General features: G+C 46.7%; 1 protein-coding gene across 1 annotated transcript in view; it reads left to right on the top strand.

Annotated features, from left to right (window-relative positions):
* Positions 1-23,665, top strand: part of ALS2 (alsin Rho guanine nucleotide exchange factor ALS2) — a 148,344-nt gene that overhangs the window by 100,911 nt on the left and 23,768 nt on the right. Inside the window, exons 16-22 of the mRNA XM_038748910.1 lie at positions 2,022-2,092; positions 6,887-6,953; positions 8,926-9,122; positions 9,284-9,349; positions 13,979-14,077; positions 18,633-18,797; positions 23,232-23,343. Coding sequence (XP_038604838.1) covers positions 2,022-2,092; positions 6,887-6,953; positions 8,926-9,122; positions 9,284-9,349; positions 13,979-14,077; positions 18,633-18,797; positions 23,232-23,343 — 777 coding nt within the window. The remainder of the gene's footprint in view (positions 1-2,021; positions 2,093-6,886; positions 6,954-8,925; positions 9,123-9,283; positions 9,350-13,978; positions 14,078-18,632; positions 18,798-23,231; positions 23,344-23,665) is intronic.

Here is a 23,665-nt window from a genome sequence, read left to right as displayed (position 1 = left end):
ACAGTGCTCTGCACACAGTAAGTGCTCAATAAGTACGATTGATTGATTGATTGATTGATGAGGGAACTGAGGCCCAGAGAATAATAATAGAGAAGCAGCGTGGCTCAGTGGAAAAGAGCCCGGGCTTTGGAGTCAGAGGTCATGGGTTCAAATCCCAGCTCCGCCACTTGTCAGCTGTGGGACTTTGGGCAAGTCGCTTGGCTTATCTGGGCCTCAGTTCCCTCATCTGTAAAAATGGAGATGAAGACTGTGAGCCCCCCGTGGGACAACCTGATCACCTTGTAACCTCCCCAGCGCTTAGAACAGTGCTTTGCACATAGTAGGCGCTTAATAAATGTCATCATTATTATTATAATAATAATAATTTTGGTATTTGTTAAGCGCTTACTGTGTGCCCAGCACTGTTCTAAGCGCTGGGGGAGATACAAGGTCATCAGGTTGTCCCACATTGGTATTTGTTAAGTGCTTACTATGTGCCCAGCACTGTTCTAAGTGCTGGGGGAGATACAAGGTCATCAGGTTGTCCCACGTTGGTATTTGTTAAGCACTTACTGTGTGCCCAGCACTGTTCTAAGCGCTGGGGGAGATACAAGGTCATCAGGTTGTCCCACGTTGGTATTTAAGCGTGTACTGTGTGCCCAGCACTGTTCTAAGCGCTGGGGAGGTTACAAGGTGATCAGGTTGTACCCCGGGGGGCTCACAATTTTAATCTCCATTTTCCAGATGAGGTAACTGAAGCACAGAGAAGTGAAGTGACTTGCCCAGAGTCACACAGCTGACAGTTGGCGGAGCCGGGATTTGAACCCCTGACCTCTGACTCCAAAGCCCGAGCTCTTTTCCACTGAGCCACGCTGCTTCTCTATTATTATTCTCTGGGCCTCAGTTCCCTCATCGGCACAGTGGGGATTGAGACTGCGAGCCCCACATGGAACAGGGACTGTGTCCAACTCCATTTGCTTGCGTTCATCCCAGCGCTTAGTCCAGCGCACCCGGCCACGGGCTCCCAGTCGTTAATCCCCATTTTCCAGATGAGGTAACCGAGGCACAGAGAAGCGAAGGGACTTGCCCGAGGTCACACAGCAGGCAAGCGGAGGAGCCGACTCCCGGGCCTGTGGTGTAGCCACTTGGCCGTGCGGCTTCCATGCTTTTGGGCTGCCACGTTGCCAAGCAGCCCTGGATTTGGGGGCTGGAGGACGGGAAAGTCACTTAAGTGCCACCCCTCTCCTGTTTAGCTCTGGGAGAATTGAAGGGGGCAGTCGAGGGGGGCAGGTAGCTACGGGGATTGCAATCAATCAATCAATCATATTTATTGAGCGCTTACTGTGTGCAGAGCACTGTACTAAGCGCTTGGGAAGTCCAAGTTGGCAACATATAGGGACGGTCCCTACCCAACAGCGGGCTCACAGTCTGAAAGGGGGAGACGGAGAACAAAACCAAACATACTAACAAAATAAAATAAATAAAATAGATATGTACAAATAAATACAAATATTTATAGATATGTACAAATAAATAGAGTAATAAATATGTACAAACATATATACATATCATCAATCGTATTTATTGAGCGCTTACTGTGTGCAGAGCACTGCACTAAGCGCTTGGGAAGTACAAATTGGCAACATATAGAGACAGTCCCTACCCAGCAGTGGGCTCACAGTCTGAAAGGGGGAGACAGAGAACAAAACCAAACATACTAACAAAATAAAATAAAGAGGATAGATATGTACAAGTAAAATAAATAAATAAATAAATAAATAGAGTAATAAATATGTACAAACATATATACATATATACAGGTGCTGTGGGGAAGGGAAGGAGATAAGATGGGGGGATGGAGAGGGGGACGAGGGGGAGAGGAAGGAAGGGGCTCAGTGTGGGAAGGCCTCCTGGAGGAGGTGAGCTCTCAGTAGGGCCTTGAAGGGAGGAAGAGAGCGAGCTTGGCGGATGGGCAGAGGGAGGGCAAAGTGTGTCTGTGTGACTTTTTCTTGCCTCATCTCCCCTCATTTTCTTCTAACTAGTTCTCCACCCATCACATCTTCCCCCTGTCCACTCTGTGGGTCGAACCTATCTCAGAAGACGGCAACAGCCCGTAAGTAACCCCCTTTTCCGGGTTCATCGTCCCCGGCCGGCCGACGTTTTCATCAGCAGCCCAAGCGGAGCGCGGCTGATTTCACCCCCGGTTTCCGGGAGCTGGGACGGACGTGGCCTCATTTCGCTTTATTTTCTCCCCTGGAAATACCCACTTTTAATCTAGGGATGGTGGATCGTGGGTGTAGGTGTTGCCGAGAAATCCCATCGAAGAGGAAATTATCGTACAGATCAATCAATCAGTCGTATTGAGCGCTTACTGTGTGCAGAGCACTGTACCAAGTGCTTGGGAAGTTGGCAACATATAGATACAGTCCCTACCCAACAGTGGGCTCACAGTCTAGAAGGGGGAGACAGAGAACAAAACCAAACATATTATTAACAAAATAAAATAAATAGGATATATACAAGTAAAATAAATTAATAAATTAATCCCCCTCCTCCCCCTCTCCCTCTACATCCCCCCATCTTACCTCCTTCCCTTCCCCACAGCACCTGTATATATGTATATATGTTTGTACAGATTTGTTACTCTATTTATTTTACTTGTACATATCTATTCTATTTATTTTGTTTTGTTAGTATGTTTGGTTTTGTTCTCTGTCTCCCCCTTTTAGACTGTGAGCCCACTGTTTGGTAGGGACTGTCTCTATATGTTGCCAATTTGTACTTCCCAAGTGCTTAGTATGTTTGGTTTTGTTCTCTGTCTCCCCCTTTTAGACTGTGAGCCCACTGTTTGGTAGGGACTGTCTCTATATGTTGCCAATTTGTACTTCCCAAGCGCTTAGTACAGTGCTCTGCACATAGTAAGCGCTCAATAAAAACGATTGATGATGATGATGATGAAATAAACAGATGAGTGATCAGTACGGATAGATTGCCAGCTTGCACTTCGCAAGCGCTTAGTACAGTGCTCTGCACACAGTAAGTGCTCAATAAATACGATTGAATGAATTGGAAGCTCCTTGAGGGCACAGTTCAGGTCTCTGAATTCTGTTGAACAACTCCCCAGGGGCAGTGGTCTTGGCCTAGTGGCAAGAACGTGGACTTCATTCATTCAATCATATTTATTGAGCGCTTACTCTGCGCAGAGCACTGTACTAAGCGCTTGCACTGTACGAAGCGCTTGTACGCCGAAGGACCTGAGTTCTAATTCCACCTCTGCCACTTGTCTGCTGTGCGACCTTGGCAAGTCACTTCACTTCTCTGGGCCTCTGTTACCTCATCCGGAAAATGGGGATGAAGCCCGTGAGCCCCAGGTGGGACAGGGATTTGGGTCCCTGGTTACCTTGTATCCACCCCAGCGCTTTGTACAGTGCTTGGCACATAGTAAGCAAGTGATTTGCCCAAGGTCCCACAGCAGACAAGTCTTCTAGACTGTGAGCCCACTGTTGGGTAGGGACCGTCTCTGTATGTTGCCAACTTGTACTTCCCAAGCGCTTAGTACAGTGCTCTGCACACAGTAAGCGCTCAATAAATATGATTGAATGAATGTAAGTACTCAATAAATATGATTGAATGAATGCATGAACTTAACAAATGCCATTATTATTATTATTATTATTGTTGTTATTGTCACAGTAAGTGCTCAGTCAAACAAAGGTATTCATTGAGTGCATACTATGTGCAGAGCACTAAGCGCTTGGGAGAGTGTAGTACAACAGAGTTGGTAGAAATGTTCCTTGCCCACCATTTATTTCATTCATTCATTCAACCCTATCTATTGAGCGCTTACTGTGTGCAGAGCACTGTATTAAGCACTTGGAAAATACAATTCAGCCACAAATAGAGACAATCCCTACCCGATGGGCTCACAGTCTAGAAGGGTCCAGTCATATTTGAGTGCTATGTACAGAGCACTGTACTAAGCGCCTAAGAGAGTACAACACAACAATAAATGGACACATTCCCTGCCCACAACGAGCTACGTGCTTACCGTCTAGGGCGGAGGTAGAAATGTTCCTTGCCCACCATTCATTCATTCAATCCTATCTATTGAGCGCTTACTGTGTGCAGAGCACTGTACTAAGCACATGGAAAATACAATTCAGCCACAAATAGAGACAATCCCTACCCAATGGGCTCACAGTCTAGAAGGGTCCAGTCATATTTGAGTGCTTACTATGTGCAGAGCACTGTACCAAGCGCCTCAGAGAGTACAACACAACAATGAACGGGCACATTCCCTGCCCACAACGAGCTACGTGCTTACCGTCTAGGACGAAGGTGGAAATGTTCCTTGCCCACCATTCATTCCTTCAATCCTATCTATTGAGCGCTTACTGTGTGCAGAGCACTGTACTAAGCACATGGAAAATACAATTCAGCCACAAATAGAGACAATCCCTACCCAATGGGCTCACAGTCTAGAAGGGTCCAGTCATATTTGAGTGCTTACTATGTGCAGAGCACTGTACCAAGCGCCTCAGAGAGTACAACACAACAATAAATGGACACGATCCCTGCCCACAGCGAGCTACGTGCTTACCGTCTAGGGCGGAGGTAGAGGTGTTCCTTGCCCATCATTCATTCCTTCAATCCTATCTATTGAGCGCTTACTGTGTGCAGAGCACTGTACTAAGCACTTGGAAAGTACAATTGAGTAACAACTAGAGACAATCCCTACCAAATGGGCTCACAGTCCACAAGGGTCCAGTCATATTTGAGTGCTTACTATGTGCAGAGCACTGTACCAAGCGCCTCAGAGAGTACAACACAACAATAAACGGACACATTCCCTGCCCACAACGAGCTACGTGCTTACCGGTCTAGGGCGGAGGTAGAAATGTTCCTTGCCCACCATTCATTCATTCATTCATTCATTCATTCAATCGTATCTATTGAGCGCTTACTGTGTGCAGAGCACTGTACTAAGCACTTGGAAAGTACAATTGAGCAACAAATAGAGACAATCCCAACCCGATGGGCTCACAGTCTAGAAGGGTCCAGTCAGATTTGAGTGCTTACTATGTGCAGAGCACTGTACCAAGCGCCTCAGAGAGTACAACACAACGATAAATGGACACGATCCCTGCCCACAGCAAGCTACGTGCTTACAGTCTAGGGCAGAGGTAGAAATGTTCCTTGCCCACCATTCATTCAGTCGTATTTATTGAGCGCTTACTGTGTGCAGAGCACTGTACTAAGCACTTGGAAAATACAATTCAGCAATAAATAGAGACAATCCCTACCCAGTGGGCTCACAGTCTAGAAGGGTCCAATCATATTTGATTGCTTACTATGTGCAGAGCACTGTACTAAGCGCCTCAGAGAGTACAACACAACAATAAACGGACACATTCCCTGCCCCCAGCGAGCTACGTGCTTACCGTCTAGGGCGGAGGTAGAGATGTTCCTTGCCCATCATTCATTCCTTCAGTCCTATCTATTGAGCGCTTACTGTGTGCAGAGCACTGTACTAAGCACTGGGAAAGTACAATTCAGCAACAAATAGAGACAATCCCTACCCAATGGGCTCACAGTCCAGAAGGGTCCAGTCGTCATCATCATCAATCGTATTTATTGAGCGCTTACTATGTGCAGAGCACTGTACTAAGCGCTTGGGAAGTACAAATTGGCAACATTTAGAGACAGTCCCTACCCAACAGTGGGCTCACAGTCTAAAAGAGATGTTCCTTGCCCATCATTCATTCATTCAATCCTATCTATTGAACGCTTACTGTGTGCAGAGCACTGTACTAAGCACTTGGAAAGTACAATTGAGCAACAAATAGAGACAATTCCTACCTAATCAGCTTGCAGTTTAGAAGGGTCCAATCATATTTGAGTGCTTACTATGTGCAGAGCACTGTACTAAGCGCCTCAGAGAGTACAACACAACAATAAAATGGACACATTCCCTGCCCACAACGAGCTATGTGCTTACAGTCTAGGGCGGAGGTAGAGATGTTCCTTGCCCATCATTCATTCCTTCAGTCCTATCTATTGAGCGCTTACTGTGTGCAGAGCACTGTACTAAGCACTTGGAAAGTACAATTCAGCAACAAATAGAGACAATCCCTACCCAATGGGCTCACAGTCCAGAAGGGTCCGGTCATCATCATCATCAATCGTATTTATTGAGTGCTTACTATGTGCAGAGCACTGTACTAAGTGCTTGGGAAGTACAAATTGGCAACATATAGAGACAGTCCCTACCCAGCAGTGGGCTCACAGTCTAAAAGAGATGTTCCTTGCCCATCATTCATTCATTCAATCCTATCTATTGAACGCTTACTGTGTGCAGAGCACTGTACTAAGCACTTGGAAAGTACAATTGAGCAACAAATAGAGACAATTCTACCCAATGAGCTTGCAGTCTAGAAGGGTCCAATCATATTTGAGTGCTTACTATGTGCAGAGCACTGTACTAAGCGCCTCAGAGAGTACAACACAACAATAAACGGACACATTCCCTGCCCACAACGAGGTACATGCTTACAGTCTAGGGCGGAGGTAGAGATGTTCCTTGCCCATCATTCATTCATTCAATCCTATCTATTGAGCGCTTACTGTGTGCAGAGCACTGTACTAAGCACTTTGAAAATACCATTCAGCCACAAATAGAGAAGTGAAGCGACTTGCCCAAGGTCACACAAAAGACCCGTGGCGGAGCCAGGATTCGAACCCATGACCTCTGACTCCAAAGGCCGGGCTCTTTCCACTGAGCCACGCTGCTTTTCCCGAGGGCAATACTGAGGCTCCTGGCCTCAGAGCGCTGGGTGAGAGCCCCCTGCCCTCGCGGCGCTCAGACCACCGAGCGATGGAGGGGGCTTGATGAGCGTCTCCTCCCTAGGAACGGCCTGAAGGTGACGACGCCGGAGGAACAGTTCACCCTCATTTCCTCCACCCCGCAGGAGAAGGTGGGTCCCTCCCGTCGTGGTCTGCCTGGCACCGTCCCCCCTCCTCCTCCTCATCCTCCTCCTCCTCCTCCGACGGAGAGAGGGGCAAGCACGGCGGAGGCGCTCAATAAGGGCCCCGGCGATTCCCCTTCTTGATGGTGATGGTATTTGTTCACTCATTCATTCATTCAGTCATATTTATTGAGCACTTACTGTGTGCAGAGCACTGGACTAAGCGCTTGGGAAGTACAATCAATCAATCAATCGTATTTATTGGGCGCTTACTGTGTGCAGAGCACTGTACTAAGCGCTTGGGAAGTCCAAGTTGGCAACATCTAGAGACGGTTCCTACCCAACAGCGGGCTCGCAGTCTAGAAGGGGGAGACAGACAACAGAACAAAGCATATTAATAAAATAAATAGAATAAATATGTACAAGTAAAATAAATAAATTCATTCATTGTCGTACTTGTTGAGCGCTTACTGTGTGCAGAGCACTGTATTAAGCGCTTGGGAAGTCCAAGTTGGCAACATCTAGAGATGGTCCCTACCCAACAGCGGGCTGACAGTCTAGAAGGGGGAGACAGACATCAAAACAGAACATATTAACAAAATAAAATAAATAGAATAAATATGTACAAGTAAAATAAATAAATTAATTCATTCATTGAATGAGGGAACTGAGGCCCAGAGGAGTGAAGTGACTTGCCCAAAGTCACCCAGCTGACAATTGGCGGAGCCGAGATTTGAACCCCTGACCTCTGACTTCAAAGCCCGGGCTCTTTCCACTGAGCCACGCTGCTGTGTGCGAAGCACTGTTCTAAGCGCCGGAGGGATGCAAGGTGATCAGGTTGTCCCACATGGGGCTCACAGTCTTCATCCCCGTTCTACAGATGAGGGAACTGAGGCCCAGAGAAGTGAAGTGACTTGCCCAGAGTCACCCAGCTGACGATTGGCGGAGCCGAGATTTGAACCCCGACCTCTGACTCCAAAGCCCGGGCTCTTTCCACTGAGCCACGCTGCTGTGTGCGAAGCACTGTTCTAAGCGCCGGGGGGATACAAGGTGATCAGGTTGTCCCACATGGGGCTCACAGTCTTCATCCCCGTTCTACAGATGAGGGAACTGAGGCCCAGAGAAGTGAAGTGACTTGCCCAGAGTCACCCAGCTGACAATTGGCGGAGCCGAGATTTGAACCCCGACCTCTGACTCCAAAGCCCGGGCTCTGTCCACTGAGCCACGCTGCTGTGTGCGAAGCACTGTTCTAAGCGCCGGGGGGTTACAAGGTGATCAGGTTGTCCCACGGGGGGCTCACAGTCTTCATCCCCGTTCTACAGATGAGGGAACTGAGGCCCAGAGAAGTGAAGTGACTTGCCCAAACTCACCCAGCTTATAATTGTTGAAGCAGAGATCTGAACCCATGACCTCTGACTCCAAAGCCCGGGCTCTTTCCACTGAGCCACGCTGCTGTGTGCGAAGCACTGTTCTAAGCGCCGGGGGGTTACAAGGTGATCAGGTTGTCCCACGGGGGGCTCACAGTCTTCATCCCCGTTCTACAGATGAGGGAACTGAGGCCCAGGGAAGTGAAGTGACTTGCCCAAAGTCACCCAGCTGACAATTGGCGGAGCGGAGATCTGAACCCCTGACCTCTGACTCCAAAGCCCGGGCTCTTTCCACTGAGCCACGCTGCTATGTGCACTGTTCTAAGCGCTTGGGGGGATACAAGGTGATCAGGTTGTCCCACGGGGGGCTCACAGTCTTCATCCCCGTTCTACAGATGAGGGAACTGAGGCCCAGGGAAGTGAAGTGACTTCCCCAGGCCACACGGCAGGCACGCGGCGGAGTGGGGATGACCACGACCTCCGACTCCCAAACCTGGGCGCTTATTGAGCACTCGCTGTGTGCCGAACGCTGTACTAAGCGCTCGGAAAGTTCAGTTGGGGGACAGATAGAGACAATACCCGACGCCGGGCTGACCTCGGCCTTCGCCCCACAGACCAAGTGGCTGCGGGCGCTGAGCCTGGCGGTGGACCAGGCCCTGAGGGGAGCGGCCGACGTCCCCCCGTACGGCAGCGGTGCCCCGCGGCCGGACCCTCCCGCCTCCCGCAGCGCCGCGTACACTTTCTACAAGGCCTCCCGCCTCAAGGAAGCCACCTACGAGGGCCGCTGGCTCTCCGGGAAGCCCCACGGCAGGTGAGCCGGAGGAAACCGGGTGGGGAGACGCCGTCCGTCCCCGTGGCCGCCCCCTTAACCCCGGCCGGGTCGCGGGGAGGTTGGAGGGTGAAGGGAGCCACCGTGTGCGGGACACACGTGTGCATCGGGGGGCCATGCCTGTGTACCTTTGTGTATTCCAGAGGGGTACTGAAGTGGACCGACGGGAAGATGTACTCCGGTATGTTTCGGAATGGCCTGGAAGACGGGTAAGAGAGAGAGAGAGAAATGCGCTTTATCGTCTGGAGGAACGGGGCATGACGATAGTCACCTCTGCTTTCAATAATAACAGTAATAACGTTGGTATTTGGGTAAGAGAGAGAGAGAGAGAAACGCGCTTTATCGTCTGGAGGAACGGGGTGTGACGATAGTCACCTCTGCTTTCAATAATAACAATAATAACGTTGGTATTTGGGTAAGAGAGAGAGAGAGAAACGTGCTTTATCGTCTGGAGGAACGGGCATGACGATAGTCACCTCTGCTTTCAATAATAACAATAATAACGTTGGTATTTGGGTAAGAGAGAGAGAGAGAAACGCGCTTTATTGTCTGGAGGAACGGGGCGTGACGATAGTCACCTCTGCTTTTAATAATAATAATAATAACGTTGGTATTTGCGTAAGAGAGAGAGAGAAACGTGCTTTATCGTCTGGAGGAACGGGGCGTGACAATAGTCACATCTGCTTTTAATAACAATAATAATAACGTTGGTATTTGGGTAAGAGAGAAAGAGAAACGCGCTTTATCGTCTGGAGGAACGGGGCATGACAATAGTCACCTCTGCTTTTAATAATAATAATAATAACATTGGTATTTGGGTAAGAGAGAGAGATAGAAGCGCGCTTTATCATCTGGAGGAACAGGACATGACAGTAGTCACCTCTGCTTACAATAATAACGTTGGTATTTGGGTAGGAGAGAGAGAGAGAAACATGCTTTATCGTCTGGAGGAACGGGGCATGACAATAGTCACCTCTGCTTTTAATAATAATAATAATAACGTTGGTATTTGGGTAAGAGAGAGAGAGAAGCACGCTTTATTGTCTGGAGGAACAGTACATGACAATAGTCACCTCTGCTTACAATAATAACGTCGGTATTTGGGTAAGAGAGAGAGAGAGAAGCGCGCTTTATCGTCTGGAGGAACGGGACGTGACAATAGTCACCTCTGCTTACAATAATAACGTTGGTATTTGGGTAAGAGAGAGAGAGAGAGAAATGCGCTTTATCGTCTGGAGGAACGGGGCATGACAAGAGTCACCTCTGCTTTTAATAATAATAGTAATAATAACGTTGGTATTTGGGTAAGAGAGAGAGAGAAGTGCGCTTTATCGTCTGGAGGAACAGGGCATGACAGTAGTCACCTCTGCTTATAATAATAACGTTGGTATTTGGGTAAGAGAGAGAGAAACGTGCTTTATCGTCTGGAGGAACAGGGCATGACAAAAGTCACCTCTGCTTTTAATAATAATAATAATAACGTTGGTGTTTGGGTAAGAGAGAGAGAAGCGCGCTTTATCATCTGGAGGACCAGGACGTGACAATAGTCACCTCTGCTTTTAATAATAATAATAACGTTGGTATTTGGGTAAGAGAGAGAGCAACGTACTTTATCGTCTGGAGGAACGGGGCGTGACAATAGTCACCTCTGCTTTCAATAATAACGTTGGTATTTGGGTAAGAGAGAGAGAAACGTGCTTTATCGTCTGGAGGAACGGGGCATGACAATAGTCACCTCTGCTTTCAATAATAACAATAATAACGTTGGTATTTGGGTAAGAGAGAGAGAGAGAAACACACTTTATTGTCTGGAGGAATGGGACATGACAATAGTCACCTCTGCTTTCAATAATAACAATAATAACGTTGGTATTTGGGTAAGAGAGAGAGAGAGAAACGCGCTTTATCGTCTGGAGGAACGGGGCATGACAATAGTCACCTCTGTTTTTAATAATAATAATAATAACGTTGGTATTTGGGTAAGAAAGGGAGAGAAACGCACTTTATCGTCTGGAGGAACAGGGCGTGACAATAGTCACCTCTGCTTTCAATAATAACAATAATAACGTTGGTATTTGGGTAAGAGAGAGAGAAACGTGCTTTATCGTCTGGAGGAACGGGGCATGACAATAGTCACCTCTGCTTTTAATAATAATAATAATAATAACTTTGGTATTTGTTAAGTGCTTACTATGTGCCAAGCGCTTTTCTAAGCACTGGGGTAGATACAAGGTGATCAGGTTGTCCCACAGTCTTCATCCCCCTTTTACAGATGCGGTAACTGAGGCACAGGGAAGTTAAGTAGCTTGCCCAAGGTTACACAGCAGACAGGTGGCGGAGGCAGGATTCGAACCCACAACCTCTGACTCCTAAACCTGTGTTCTTTCCTCTATGCCACGCTGCTTCCTTTTTAATAATAATATTAATAATATTAGTATTCGTTAAGCGCTTACTATGTGCCAAGCACTGTTCTAAGCGCTGGGGGACATGCAAGGTTATCAGATTGTCCCACGTGGGGCTCACGGTCTTAATCCCCGTTTTACAGATGAGGGAACTGAGGCACCGAGAAGTGAAGTGACTTGCCCAGAATCACCCAGCTGACAAGTGGCGGAACCAGGATTCATTCATTCATTCATTCATTCATTCATTCAACCGTATTTATTGAGCACTTACTGTGTGCAGAGCACTGGACTAAGCGCTTGGGAACATATAGAGACGGTCCCTACCCAACAGTGGGCTCACAGTCTAGAAAGGGGAGACAGACAACAAAATAAAACATATTAATAAAATAAATAGAATAAATATGTACAAATAAAATAAATAGAGTAATAAATCTGTACAAACATATATACAGGTGCTGTGGGGAGGGGAAGGAGGTAAGGCTCGAGGGGGGATGGGGAGGGGGAGAGATTAGAACCCACGACCTCTGACTCCCAAGCCCGGGCTCTTTCCACTGAGCCACGCTGCCTTTTCACGTGAGCCAACTGTTGGGTAGGGACCGTCTCTATACATTGCCAACTTGGACTTCCCAAGCGCTTAGTACAGTGCTCTGCACACAGTAAGCGCTCAATAAATACGATTGATTGATTGATTGATTGATCCCAGCAGTCCAAATCAGTCTCTTAGCCAAGTGAGGCGCTTGTCCAGTACAGAGAAGGAGCTTGGCTCAGTGGAAAGAGCACGGGCTTTGGAGTCAGAGGTCATAGGTTCGATTCCCGACTCCGCCACATTTGCTGTGTGACCTTGGGCAAGTCACTTAACTTCTCTGAGCCTCAGTTACCTCATCTGTAAAATGGGGATTAAGACTGTGAGCCCCGGGTGGGACAACTTGATCACCTTATATCCACCCCCAGCGCTTAGAACAGTGTTCTGCACATAGTAAGCGCTTAACAAATGCCACCATTATTATTATTATTATTATTATTATTATCATCATCATTGCAGGCCTTGTTAATTATGAATATCTGGTATTTGTTCAATACTGGAGTAGTTGCAAGATAAGTCCATCAGAAACCTCCCCTGTCCCCGTCTTAAGGATGGAGGCTGCGGGGGGGAGCAAAGAGGCATTCTACCCCCATCTTACAGATGAGGAAACCGAGGCACAGAGAAGTTATGGGGCTCACCCAAGGCGTCACAGCAGTGAGGCGGTGGGGCCGGGACTAGAACCCAGTCCCGGGCCGCCCCGCAGAGGACTGATTTGGCCGGGTCTGCCCGGACTTCCCAGGCGCTTAGTACAGTGCTCTGCACACAGTAAGCGCTCAATAAATACGATTGAATGAATGAATGAACGAATGAACTGGGTTGAGAACCCAGGTTCCTTGATGCCCAGGCTCTCTCCACTAATAATAATAATAATAATAATAATAATTCTGGTGCCAACTTGTACTTCCCAAGCGCTTAGTACGGTGCTCTGCACACAGTAAGCGCTCAATAAATACGATTGAATGAATGAATGAACGAATGAACTGGGTTGAGAACCCAGGTTCCTTGATGCCCAGGATCTCTCCACTAATAATAATAATAATAATAATAATAATAATAATAATAATTCTGGTGCCAACTTGTACTTCCCAAGCGCTTAGTACAGTGCTCTGCACACAGTAAGCGCTCAATAAGTACAATTGAATGAATGAGCAAATGAACTGGGTTGAGAACTCAGGTTCCTTGATGCTCATGCTCTCTGCACTAATGATAATAATAATAATCCTGGTGCCAACTTGTACTTCCCAAGCGCTTAGTCCAGTGCTCTGCACACAGTAAGCGCTCAATAAGTACGATTGAATGAATGAATGAGCGAATGAACTGGGTTGAGAACCCAGGCTCCTTGACACCCAGGCTCTCTCCACCAATAATAATAATAATAATAATTCTGGTGCCCAATTGTCCTTCCCAAGTGCTTAGTCCAGTGCTCTGCACACAGTAAGCGCTCAATAAGTACGATTGAATGAATGAGTGAGCAAATGAACTGGGTTGAGAACTCAGGCTCCTTGACGCTCAGGCTCTCTCCACTAATGATAATAATAATAATCCTGGTGCCAAATTGTACTTCCCAAGCGCTTAGTCCAGAGCTGTGCACACAGTAAGCGCTCAATAAATACGACTGAATGAATGAATGAGCGAATGAACTAGGTTGAGAGCCCAGGCTCTCTCCACTAATAATAATAGTAATAATTCTGGTGCCCAATTGTCCTTCCCAAGCGCTTAGTCCAGTGCTCTGCACACAGTAAGCGCTCAATAAATACGATTGAATGAATGAGTGGTCAGTAAAAAAAAAAAAAAGGTTGAATTGGGAGGGTCTCGCGACTGCCGCTTCTAAAATCTCCTTTCCGTATCGATAGATACGGGGAATATAAAGTCCCGAACAAAGCCCTTAACAAAGAAGACCACTACATCGGATACTGGAAAGAGGGAAAAATGTGCGGACAAGGAGTTTACAGGTAAGATTTAGCCATCCCATTGCCACATGGTGTTCGTTAAGCGCTTATGATGTGTCAAGCCCTTTTCTAAAGTGCCTGACTTAAAAGTTAATAATAATAATAATAATAGCGATTGGTATTACTGATAGTTAATTAGTGCGATTAATCAGCATGGCTCAGTGGAAAGAGCCCGGGCTTTGGAGTCCGAGGTCAGGGGTTCAAATCCCGGCTCCACCAGTTGTCAGCTGTGTGACTTTGGGCAAGTCGCTTCACTTCTCTGGGCCTCAGTTCCCTCATCTGTAAGATGGGGATTAAGACTGTGAGCCCCGGGTGGGACAACCTGATCACCTTGTATCCTCCCCAGTGCTTAGAACAGTGCTTTGCACATAGTAAGCACTTAACAAATGCCATTATTATTATTATTATATATTATTATATTATTATTCTCTACGCCTCAGTGACCTCATATGTAAAACGGAGATTGAGACTGTGAGCCCCAGGTGGGACAGGGACTGTGTCCAACCCGATTTGCTTGCATCCACCCCAGCGCTTAGTACAGTGCATGGCACACATTAAGCACTTCACAGATACTACAGTTATTGCTATTATTAGTCAACTTGCCCAAGTCCAGTATACTGCACCTCATAGGCACTCAATAAATGCCATTAATAATAATAATAACCATGTTGGTATTGTTAAGCGCTTACTATGTGCCAAGCACTGTTCCAAGTGCTGGGGAGGTTACAAGGTGATCAGGTTGACCCACGGGGGGCTCACACAATTTTAATCCCCATTTTCCAGATGAGGTCACTGAGGCCCAGAGAAGTGAAGTGACTTGCCCAAAGTCACACAGCCGACAGTTGGCGGAGCCGGGATTTGAACCCATGACCTCTGACTCCAAAGCCCGGGCTCTTTCCACTGAGCCACGCCGTTTCTCTAGTGATGTTTCAATTCCGGCCCTGGTCCCACTGGTTATCTGGGGTTTTGTTTTTCGTTTTGGTGATTGGATTAGGAGACACTGTAAGCACCTTGTGGGTAGCGTCCATTATACTGTATTCTCCCAGGCACTCAGTACAGTGTTCTGCAAACAATAAGCAACATGGCCCTGGGAGTCAGAAGGATTTGGTTCTAATCCCAGCTCCACCAATTGTCTGCTGTGTGACCTAGGGCGTGTCACTTCACTTGTCGGGAACCTCAGTTCCCTCATCTGTAAAATGGGGATGAAGAGCGTGAGCCCCATGTGGGACAGGGACTGTGTCCAACCTGATTAGCGTGTATTCATTCAGTTGTATTTATTGAGCGCTTGTGTGAGGACACTATAACAATAAACAGACACATTCCCCACCCATAACAAGCTTACAGTCTAGGAGGAGGAAACATTTACTCCAGTGCTTAGAACAGTGCCTGGCACATAATTATTCATTCATTCATTCAATCGTATTTATTGAGCGCTTACTGTGTGCAGAGCACTGTACTAAGCGCTTGGGAAGTACAAATTGGCAACATATAGAGACAGTCCTTACCCAACAGTGGGCTCATAATGATGGCATTTATTTAGCAGCAAGCTCAGTGGAAAGAGCACGGGCTTTGGAGTCAGAGGTCATGGGTTCAAATCCCGGCTCTGCCAATTGCCAGCTGTGTGACTTGGGGCAAGTCACTTGACTTCTCTCTGCCTCAGTTACCTCATCTGTAAAATGGGGATTAAGACTGTGAGCCCCCCGTGGGACAACCTGATCACCTTGTAACCTCCCCAGCGCTTAGAAAGTGCTTTGCACACAGTAAGAGCTTAATAAATGCTATTATTATTATTATTAGTATTATTAGTATTAGTATTAGTATTATGTGCAAAGCACTGTTCTAAGCGCTGGGGAGGTTACAAGGTGATCAGGTTGTCCCACGGGGGGCTCACAGTCTTCATGAATGAATTAATGTTAATATTATTAACAAATACTATAAGAAAAGAAATAAGCACTCCATTAATACGATGGGTTGATTGAGAAGGTAAATTTAAGAAGGAGATTGAGGAGAAGGAAAATTTGCTTCATTCAATCACTCAATCATATTTATTGAGCACTCACCATGTGCAGAGCACTGTACTAAGAGCTTGGGAAGTACAAGTCGGCAACATATAGAGACAGTCCCTATCCAACAGTGGGCTCACAGTCTAGAAGGGGGAGACAGGCAACAGAACAAAACATGTGGACAGGTGTCAAGTCACCAGAATATATAAAAATAGAGCTAGATGCACTTCATTAACAAAATAAATAGAATAGTAAATACATACAAATAAAATAGAGTAATAAATCTGTACAAACATATATACAGGTGCTGTTGGGAGGGGAAGGAGGTAGGGTGGGGGGGGATGGGGAGAAGGAGAGGAAAAAGGGGGCTTAGTTTGGGAAGGCCTCCTGGAGGAGGTGAGCTCTCAGTAGGGCTTTGAAGGGAGGAAGAGAGCGAGCTTGGCAGGTGTGCGGAGGGAAGGCATTCCGGGCCGGGGGTGGACGGCGGGATGGGTGAAAACGAGGTACAGTGAGGAAGCTAGTGGCAGAGGAGTGGAGGGTGCGGGCTGGGCTGGAGAAGGAGAGGAGGGAGGTGAGGTAGGAGGGGGCAGGGTGATGGCACCAAAAACTGCCAGTCTCACCTCCGCAACATCACCAAGATCCGCCCTTTCCTCTCCATCCAAACGGCTACCCTGCTGGTTCAATCTCTCATCCTATCCTGACTGGATTACTGTATCAGCCTCCTCTCCAATCTCCCATCCTCCTGTCTCTCCCCACTTCAGTCTATACTTCATGCTGCTGCCCGGATCATCTTTGTGCAGAAACTCTGTGGGCATGTTACTCCCCTACTCAAAAATCTCCAGTGGCTACCAGTCAACCTACGCATCAGGCAAAAACTCCTCACCCTGGGCTTCAAGGCTGTCCATCTCCTCGCCCCCTCCTACCTCACCTCCCTTCTCTCCTTCTCCAGCCCAGCCCGCACCCTCTGCTCCTCTGCCGCTAATCTCCTCACCGTTAGGCCTCGCTCTCACCTGTCCCGCCATCGACCCCCGGCCCACGTCCTCCCCCTGGCCTGGAATAGCCTCCCTCCGCACATCCGCCAAGCTCGCTCTCTTCCTCCCTTCAAGGCCCTACTGAGAGCTCACCTCCTCCAGGAGGCCTTCCCACACTGAGCCCCCTCCTTCCTCTCCCCCACCCTACCTCCTTCCCCTCCCCACAGCACCTGTCTATATGTTTGTACCGATTTATTACTCTATTTTACTTGTGCATATTTACTATTCTATTTATTTTATTTTGTGAATATATTTTGTTTTGTTGTCTGTCTCCCCCTTCTAGACTGTGAGCCCGTTGTTGGGTAGGGACCGTCTCTATAAGTTGCCAACTTGTACTTCCCAAGCGCTTAGTCCAGTGCTCTGCACACAGTAAGCGCTCAATAAAGACGATTGAATGACTGAACGAACGATGGAGAGTCTTGAAGCCGTGAGTGAGGAGTTTTTGCTTGATGCGTAGGTTGACTGACAGCCACTGGAGATTTTGGAGGAGGGGAGTAACATGCCCAGAGCGTTTCTGCACAGAGATGATCCGGGCAGCAGCGTGAAGTGTAGACTGAAGCGGGGAGAGATGGGAGGATGGGAGTTCAGAGAGGAGGCTGATCATCATCATCATCATCAATCATCAATCGTATTTATTGAGCGCTTACTGTGTGCAGAGCACTGTACTAAGCGCTTGGGAAGTACAAGTTGGCAACATATAGAGAAGCAGCATGGCTCAGTGGAAAGAGCCCGGGCTTTGGAGTCAGAGGTCATGGGTTCGAATCCCGGCTCCACCACACGTCTACTGTGTGACCTTCGGCAAGTCACTTAACTTCTCTGCGCCTCAGTTACCTCATCTGTAAAATGGGGATTAAGACTGTGAGCCCCACGTGGGACAACTTGATCACCTTGTATCCCCCCAGCGCTTAGAACAGTGCTCTGCACATAGTAAGCGCTTTATAAATCATCATCATCAATCGTATTTATTGAGCGCTTACTGTGTGGAGAGCACTGTACTAAGCGCTTGGGAAGTGCAAATTGGCAACATCTAGAGACAGTCCCTACCCAACAGCGGGCTCACAGTCTAAAAGGGGGAGACAGAGAACAAATAAATGCCATCATTAAATCATTAAATTAGAGACAGTCATCATCATCATCATCATCAATCGTATTTATTGAGCGCTTACTGTGTGCAGAGCACTGTACTAAGCACTTGGGAAGTACAAATTGGCAACATATAGAGACGGTCCCTACCCAACAGTGGACTCACAGTCTAAAAGGGCTGATGCAGTCATCCAGTCGGGATAGGATGAGAGATTGAACCAGCAAGGTAGCGGTTTGGATGGAGAGGAAAGGGCGGATCTTGGCGATGTTGCTTCAGACTACGAGCCAGTTGTTGGGTAGGGATTGCCTATATTTGTACTTTCCAAGCGCTTCGTACAGTGCTGCACACAGTAAGCGCTCAGTAAATACAATCGAGTGAACGAACGAAGAAGGCAGGTGGGGTTTTGGGCCTCGCCCCAGAGTCCCGCCGTCCTTCCCCAGCTACGCCACGGGCGAAGTGTACGAAGGCTACTTCCAGGACAACGTCCGCCACGGCCACGGGCTGCTGCGCAGCGGCAAGCTGACCTCCACCTCCCCCAGCATGTTCATCGGCCAGTGGACCATGGACAAGAAGACCGGATACGGCGTCTTCGACGATATCACCAGGTAGGCCGCTCCCGCTCGGCGACCCGAAACTTCTAGGGGGCAGGGACCGCCCCGACCGCTTAATCAATCAATCAATCGTATTTATTGAGCGCTTACTGTGTGCAGAGCACTGTACTAAGTGCTTGGGAAGGACAAGTTGGCAACATAGACAGCCCCTACCCAACAGTGGGTTCACAGTCTAGAAGGGGGAGACAGAACAAAACCAAGCATATTAACAAAATAAAATAAATAGAATAGATATGTAAAAGTAAAATAAATAGAGTAATAAATATGTATCATCATCATCATCATCAATCGTATTTATTGAGCGCTTACTATGTGCAGAGCACTGTACTAAGCGCTTGGGAAGTACAAATTGGCAACATGTAGAGACAGGCCCTACCCAACAGTGGGATCACAGTCTAAAAGGGGAAGACAGAGAACAAAACCAAACATACTAACAAAATAAAATAAATAGAATAGATATGTACAAGTAAAATAAATAAATAAATAAATAGAGTGATAAATATGTACAAACATATATACATATATACAGGTGCTGTGGGGAAGGGAAGGAGGTAAGAAGGGGGGGATGGAGAGGGGGACGAGGGGGAGAGGAAGGAGGGGGCATTAAGTGGCTTAAGTGGTTTCCCTACTTGCAGTCGCCTCAGGGAAAGAGCCCGGGCTTTGGAGTTGGAGGTCATGGGTTCAAGTCCCGGCTCCGCCAATTGTCAGCTGTGTGACTTTGGGCAGGTCACTTCACTTCTCTGGGCCTCAGTTCCCTCATCTGTCAAATGGGGATGAAGACTGGGAGCCCCCCGTGGGACAACCTGATCACCTTGTAACCTCCCCAGCGCTTGGAACGGTGCTTGGCACATAGTAAACGCTTAATAAATGCCATTATTATTATTATTAGGGACCGTCTCTCTGTGTTGCCAACTTGTACTTCCCAAGCGCTTAGTCCAGTGCTCTGCACACAGTAAGCGCTCAATAAATACGATTGAATGAATGAATGAATGAATGAACTGGGTTGAGAACCCAGGTTCCTTGATGCCCAGGCTCTCTCTGCTAATAATAATAATAATAATTCTGGTGCCAAATTGTACTTCCCAAGCGCTTAGTACAGTGCTCTGCACACAGTAAGTGCTCAATAAATACGATTGAATGAATGAATGAGCAAATGAACTGGGTTGAGAACTTGGGTTCCTTGACGCTCAGGCTCTCTCCACTAATAATAATAATAATAATAATAATCCTGGTGCCAAATTGTACTTTCCAAGCATTTAGTCCAGTGCTCTGCACACAGTAAGCACTCAATAAATACGATTGAATGAATGAATGAGCGAATGAACTGGGTTGAGAACCCAGGTTCCTTGATGCCCAGGCTCTCTCCACTAATAATAATAATAATAATAATAATAATAATTCTGGTGCCCAATTGTACTTCTCAATCGCTTAGTACAGTGCTCTGCACACAGTAAGCGCTCAATAAATACTATTGAATGAATGAATAAATGACTGCTCGGCGGCTGGAGAGCAGCAGGAGGGAATAAAGCAGCAGCCCCCGTCTAGACTGTCAGCTCACTGTGGACAGGGAACAGGTCTGTAAGATTGTTAGAGTGTACCTTCTTACATATTTATTACTCTATTTCACTTGTCCATATTTATTCTATTTATTTTATTTTGTTAATACGTTTTGTTTTGTTGTCTGTCTCCCCCTTCTAGACTGTGAGCCCGCTGTTGGGTCTCTCTATGTTGCCAACTTGGACTTCCCAAGCACTTAGTACAGTGCTGTGCGCCCTGTAAGCGCTCAATAAATACGATTGAATGAATGAATGCCAACTTGGACTTCCCAAGCGCTTAGTACAGTGCTGTGCACACAGTAAGCACTCAGTAAATACGATTGAATGAATGAATGCATGAATACCTTCCCAACTGGTTAGTACGGTGCTCTGCACACAGTGAGCGACTGTGAGCCCACTGTTGGGTAGGGACCGTCTCTATATGTTGCCAATTTGTACTTCCCAAGCGCTTAGTACAGTGCTCTGCACATAGTAAGCGCTCAATAAATACGATTGAATGAATGAATGAATTTGTACTCCACGCCCAGTTGACTCTGGCCTAAAAGCCTGCAGGCCTGATAGAGGAATGAAGGTTTGGTGGGGAAACAGGGGGAAAAGAGCATTTGTAATAATAATAATAATGGCATTTATTAAGCGCTTACTATGTGCAAAGCACTGTTCTAAGCACTGGGGAGGTTACAAGGTGATCAGGTTGTCCCACGGGGGGCTCACAGTCTTAATCCTCATTTTACAGATGAGGCCACTGAGGCACAGAGAAGTTTGCCCACAGTCACCCAGCTGAGAGTTGGCAGAGCCGGGATTTGAACCCATGACCTCTGACTCCAAAGCCCGGGCTCATTCCACTGAGCCACTGGCATTCAATTTAAACGCCCATCCAGGTGTCCCGGGTCATTTCTTCCCTTCTGAAAGAGCCGTCCCCTGCCCAGAGCCCAACCGCTCCTCTCCGTTCAGCCGAACAGCAGGAGATTCATTCATTCAATCATATTTATTGAGCGCTTACTGTGTGCAGAGCACTGTACTAAGCGCTTGGGAAGGCCAAGTTGGCAACATATAGAGCCGGTCCCTACCCAACAGCAGGCTCACAGTCTAGAAGGAGGAGACAATCAATCAATCAATCAATCGTATTTATTGAGCGCTTACTGTGTGCAGAGACAGAGAACAAAACATATTAACAAAATAAAATGAATGGAATAAATATGTATAAATAAAATAGAGTAATAAATATTTATTCAATCGTATTTACTGAGCGCTTACTGTGTGCAGAGTACTGCACCAAGCGCTTGGGAAGTCCAAGTTGGCAACATAGAGAGACGGTCCCTACCCAACAGTGGGCTCACAGTCTAGAAGGGGAAGACAGAGAACAAAACCAAACATATTAACAAAATAAAATAAATAGCATAAATATGTACAAATAAAATAGAGTAATAAATATTCATTCAGTTGTATTTACTGAGCGCTTACTGTGTGCAGAGCACTGCACCAAGCACTTGGGAAGTCCAAGTTGGCAACATAGAGAGACGGCCCCTACCCAACAGTGGTCTCACAGTCTAGAAGGGGGAGACACAACAAAACAAAACATATTAACAAACTAAAATAAATAGAATAAATATGTACTAATAAAATAGAGTAATAAATATTCATTCAATCATATTTATTGAGCGCTTACTGTGTGCAGAGCACTGCACCAAGTGCTTGGGAAGTCCAAGTCGGCAACATGGAGAGATGGTCCCTACCCAACAGCAGGCTCACAGTCTAGAAGGGGGAGACACAACAAAACAAAACATATTAACAAAAAATAAATAAATAGAATAAATATGTACAAATAAAATAGAGTAATAAATATTCATTCAGTCGTATTTATTAAGCGCTTACTGTGTGCAGAGCACTGCACCAAGCGCTTGGGAAGTCCAAGTCGGCAACATAGAGAGACAGTCCCTACCCAACAGTGGGCTCACAGTCTAGAAGGGGGAGACACAACGAAATGAAACATATTAACAAAAAATAAATAAATAGAATAAATATGTACAAATAAAATAGAGTAATAAATATTCATTCAATCGTATTTACTGAGCGCTTACTGTGTGCAGAGCACTGGACTAAGTGCTTGGGAAGTCCAAGTTGGCAACATAGAGAGACGGTCCCTACCCAACGGTGGGCTCACAGTCTAGAAGGGGGAGACAGACGACAAAACATATTAACAAAATAAAATAAACAGAATAAATATGTACAAATAAAATGGAGTAATAAATATTCATTCAATCATATTTATTGAGCGCTTACTGTGTGCAGAGCACTGCACCAAGTGCTTGGGAAGTCCAAGTCGGCAGCATAGAGAGACGGTCCCTACCCAACAGCGGGCTCACAGTCTAGAAGGGGGAGACACAACAAAACAAAACATATTAACAAAAAATAAATAAATAGAATAAATATGTACAAATAAAATAGAGTAATAAATATTCATTCAATCGTATTTACTGAGCGCTTACCATGTGCAGAGCACTGCACCAAGTGCTTGGGAAGTCCAAGTTGGCAACATAGAGAGACAGTCCCTACCCAACAGTGGGCTCACAGTCTAGAAGGGGGAGACACAACTGAACAAAACATATTAACAAAATAAATAGAATAAATATGTGCAAATAAAATAGAGTAATAAATATTCATTAAATCATATTTACTGAGCGCTTACTGTGTGCAGAGCACTGGACTAAGTGCTTGGGAAGCCCAAGTTAGCAACATAGAGAGGTGGTCCGGGGCCTGGTCCTACGTCCAAACAGATCCTCGCCGTCTGGTGTGGCTGCCTGCCCATCCTGGGAGCGGGAAGTTGAAATTCCCAAGCCAAACGCCGCATATCCCCCTCTTCCTGCCTTTCTAGGGGAGAAAAGTACATGGGCATGTGGCAAGATGACATGTGTGAAGGCAACGGTGTGGTCGTCACTCAGTTCGGACTCTATTACGAAGGCGCCTTCAGCCTCAACAAAATGATGGTGAGTGGCCTGGGGTTGGTCGTGGCTTTGCGGGGGCGGGAACCCGTCCTGATAGCCATCCTTGGCCCCGGTGAAGTCCAAGGTTGCACGTATGACAGGGCTACACGCATGACAGGGCCTCTGCCTATGTATATATGTGTGTACATATTTATCTTACTTGTACATATTCTACTTATTCTATTTTATTAATATGTTTTGTTGTCTGTCGCCCCCTTCTAGACTGTGAGCCCGCTGTTGGGTAGGGACCGTCTCTAGATGTTGCCAACTTGGACTTCCCAAGCGCTTAGTCCAGTGCTCTGCACACAGTAAGCGCTCAATAAAT

Source organism: Tachyglossus aculeatus, chromosome 7, assembly GCF_015852505.1.
Source record: "Tachyglossus aculeatus isolate mTacAcu1 chromosome 7, mTacAcu1.pri, whole genome shotgun sequence".
In the NCBI taxonomy this organism is placed as follows: Eukaryota; Metazoa; Chordata; class Mammalia; order Monotremata; family Tachyglossidae; genus Tachyglossus; species Tachyglossus aculeatus.
Note: the sequence above shows the minus strand (reverse complement) of the source record. Positions and strands in the feature narration are given on the sequence as shown.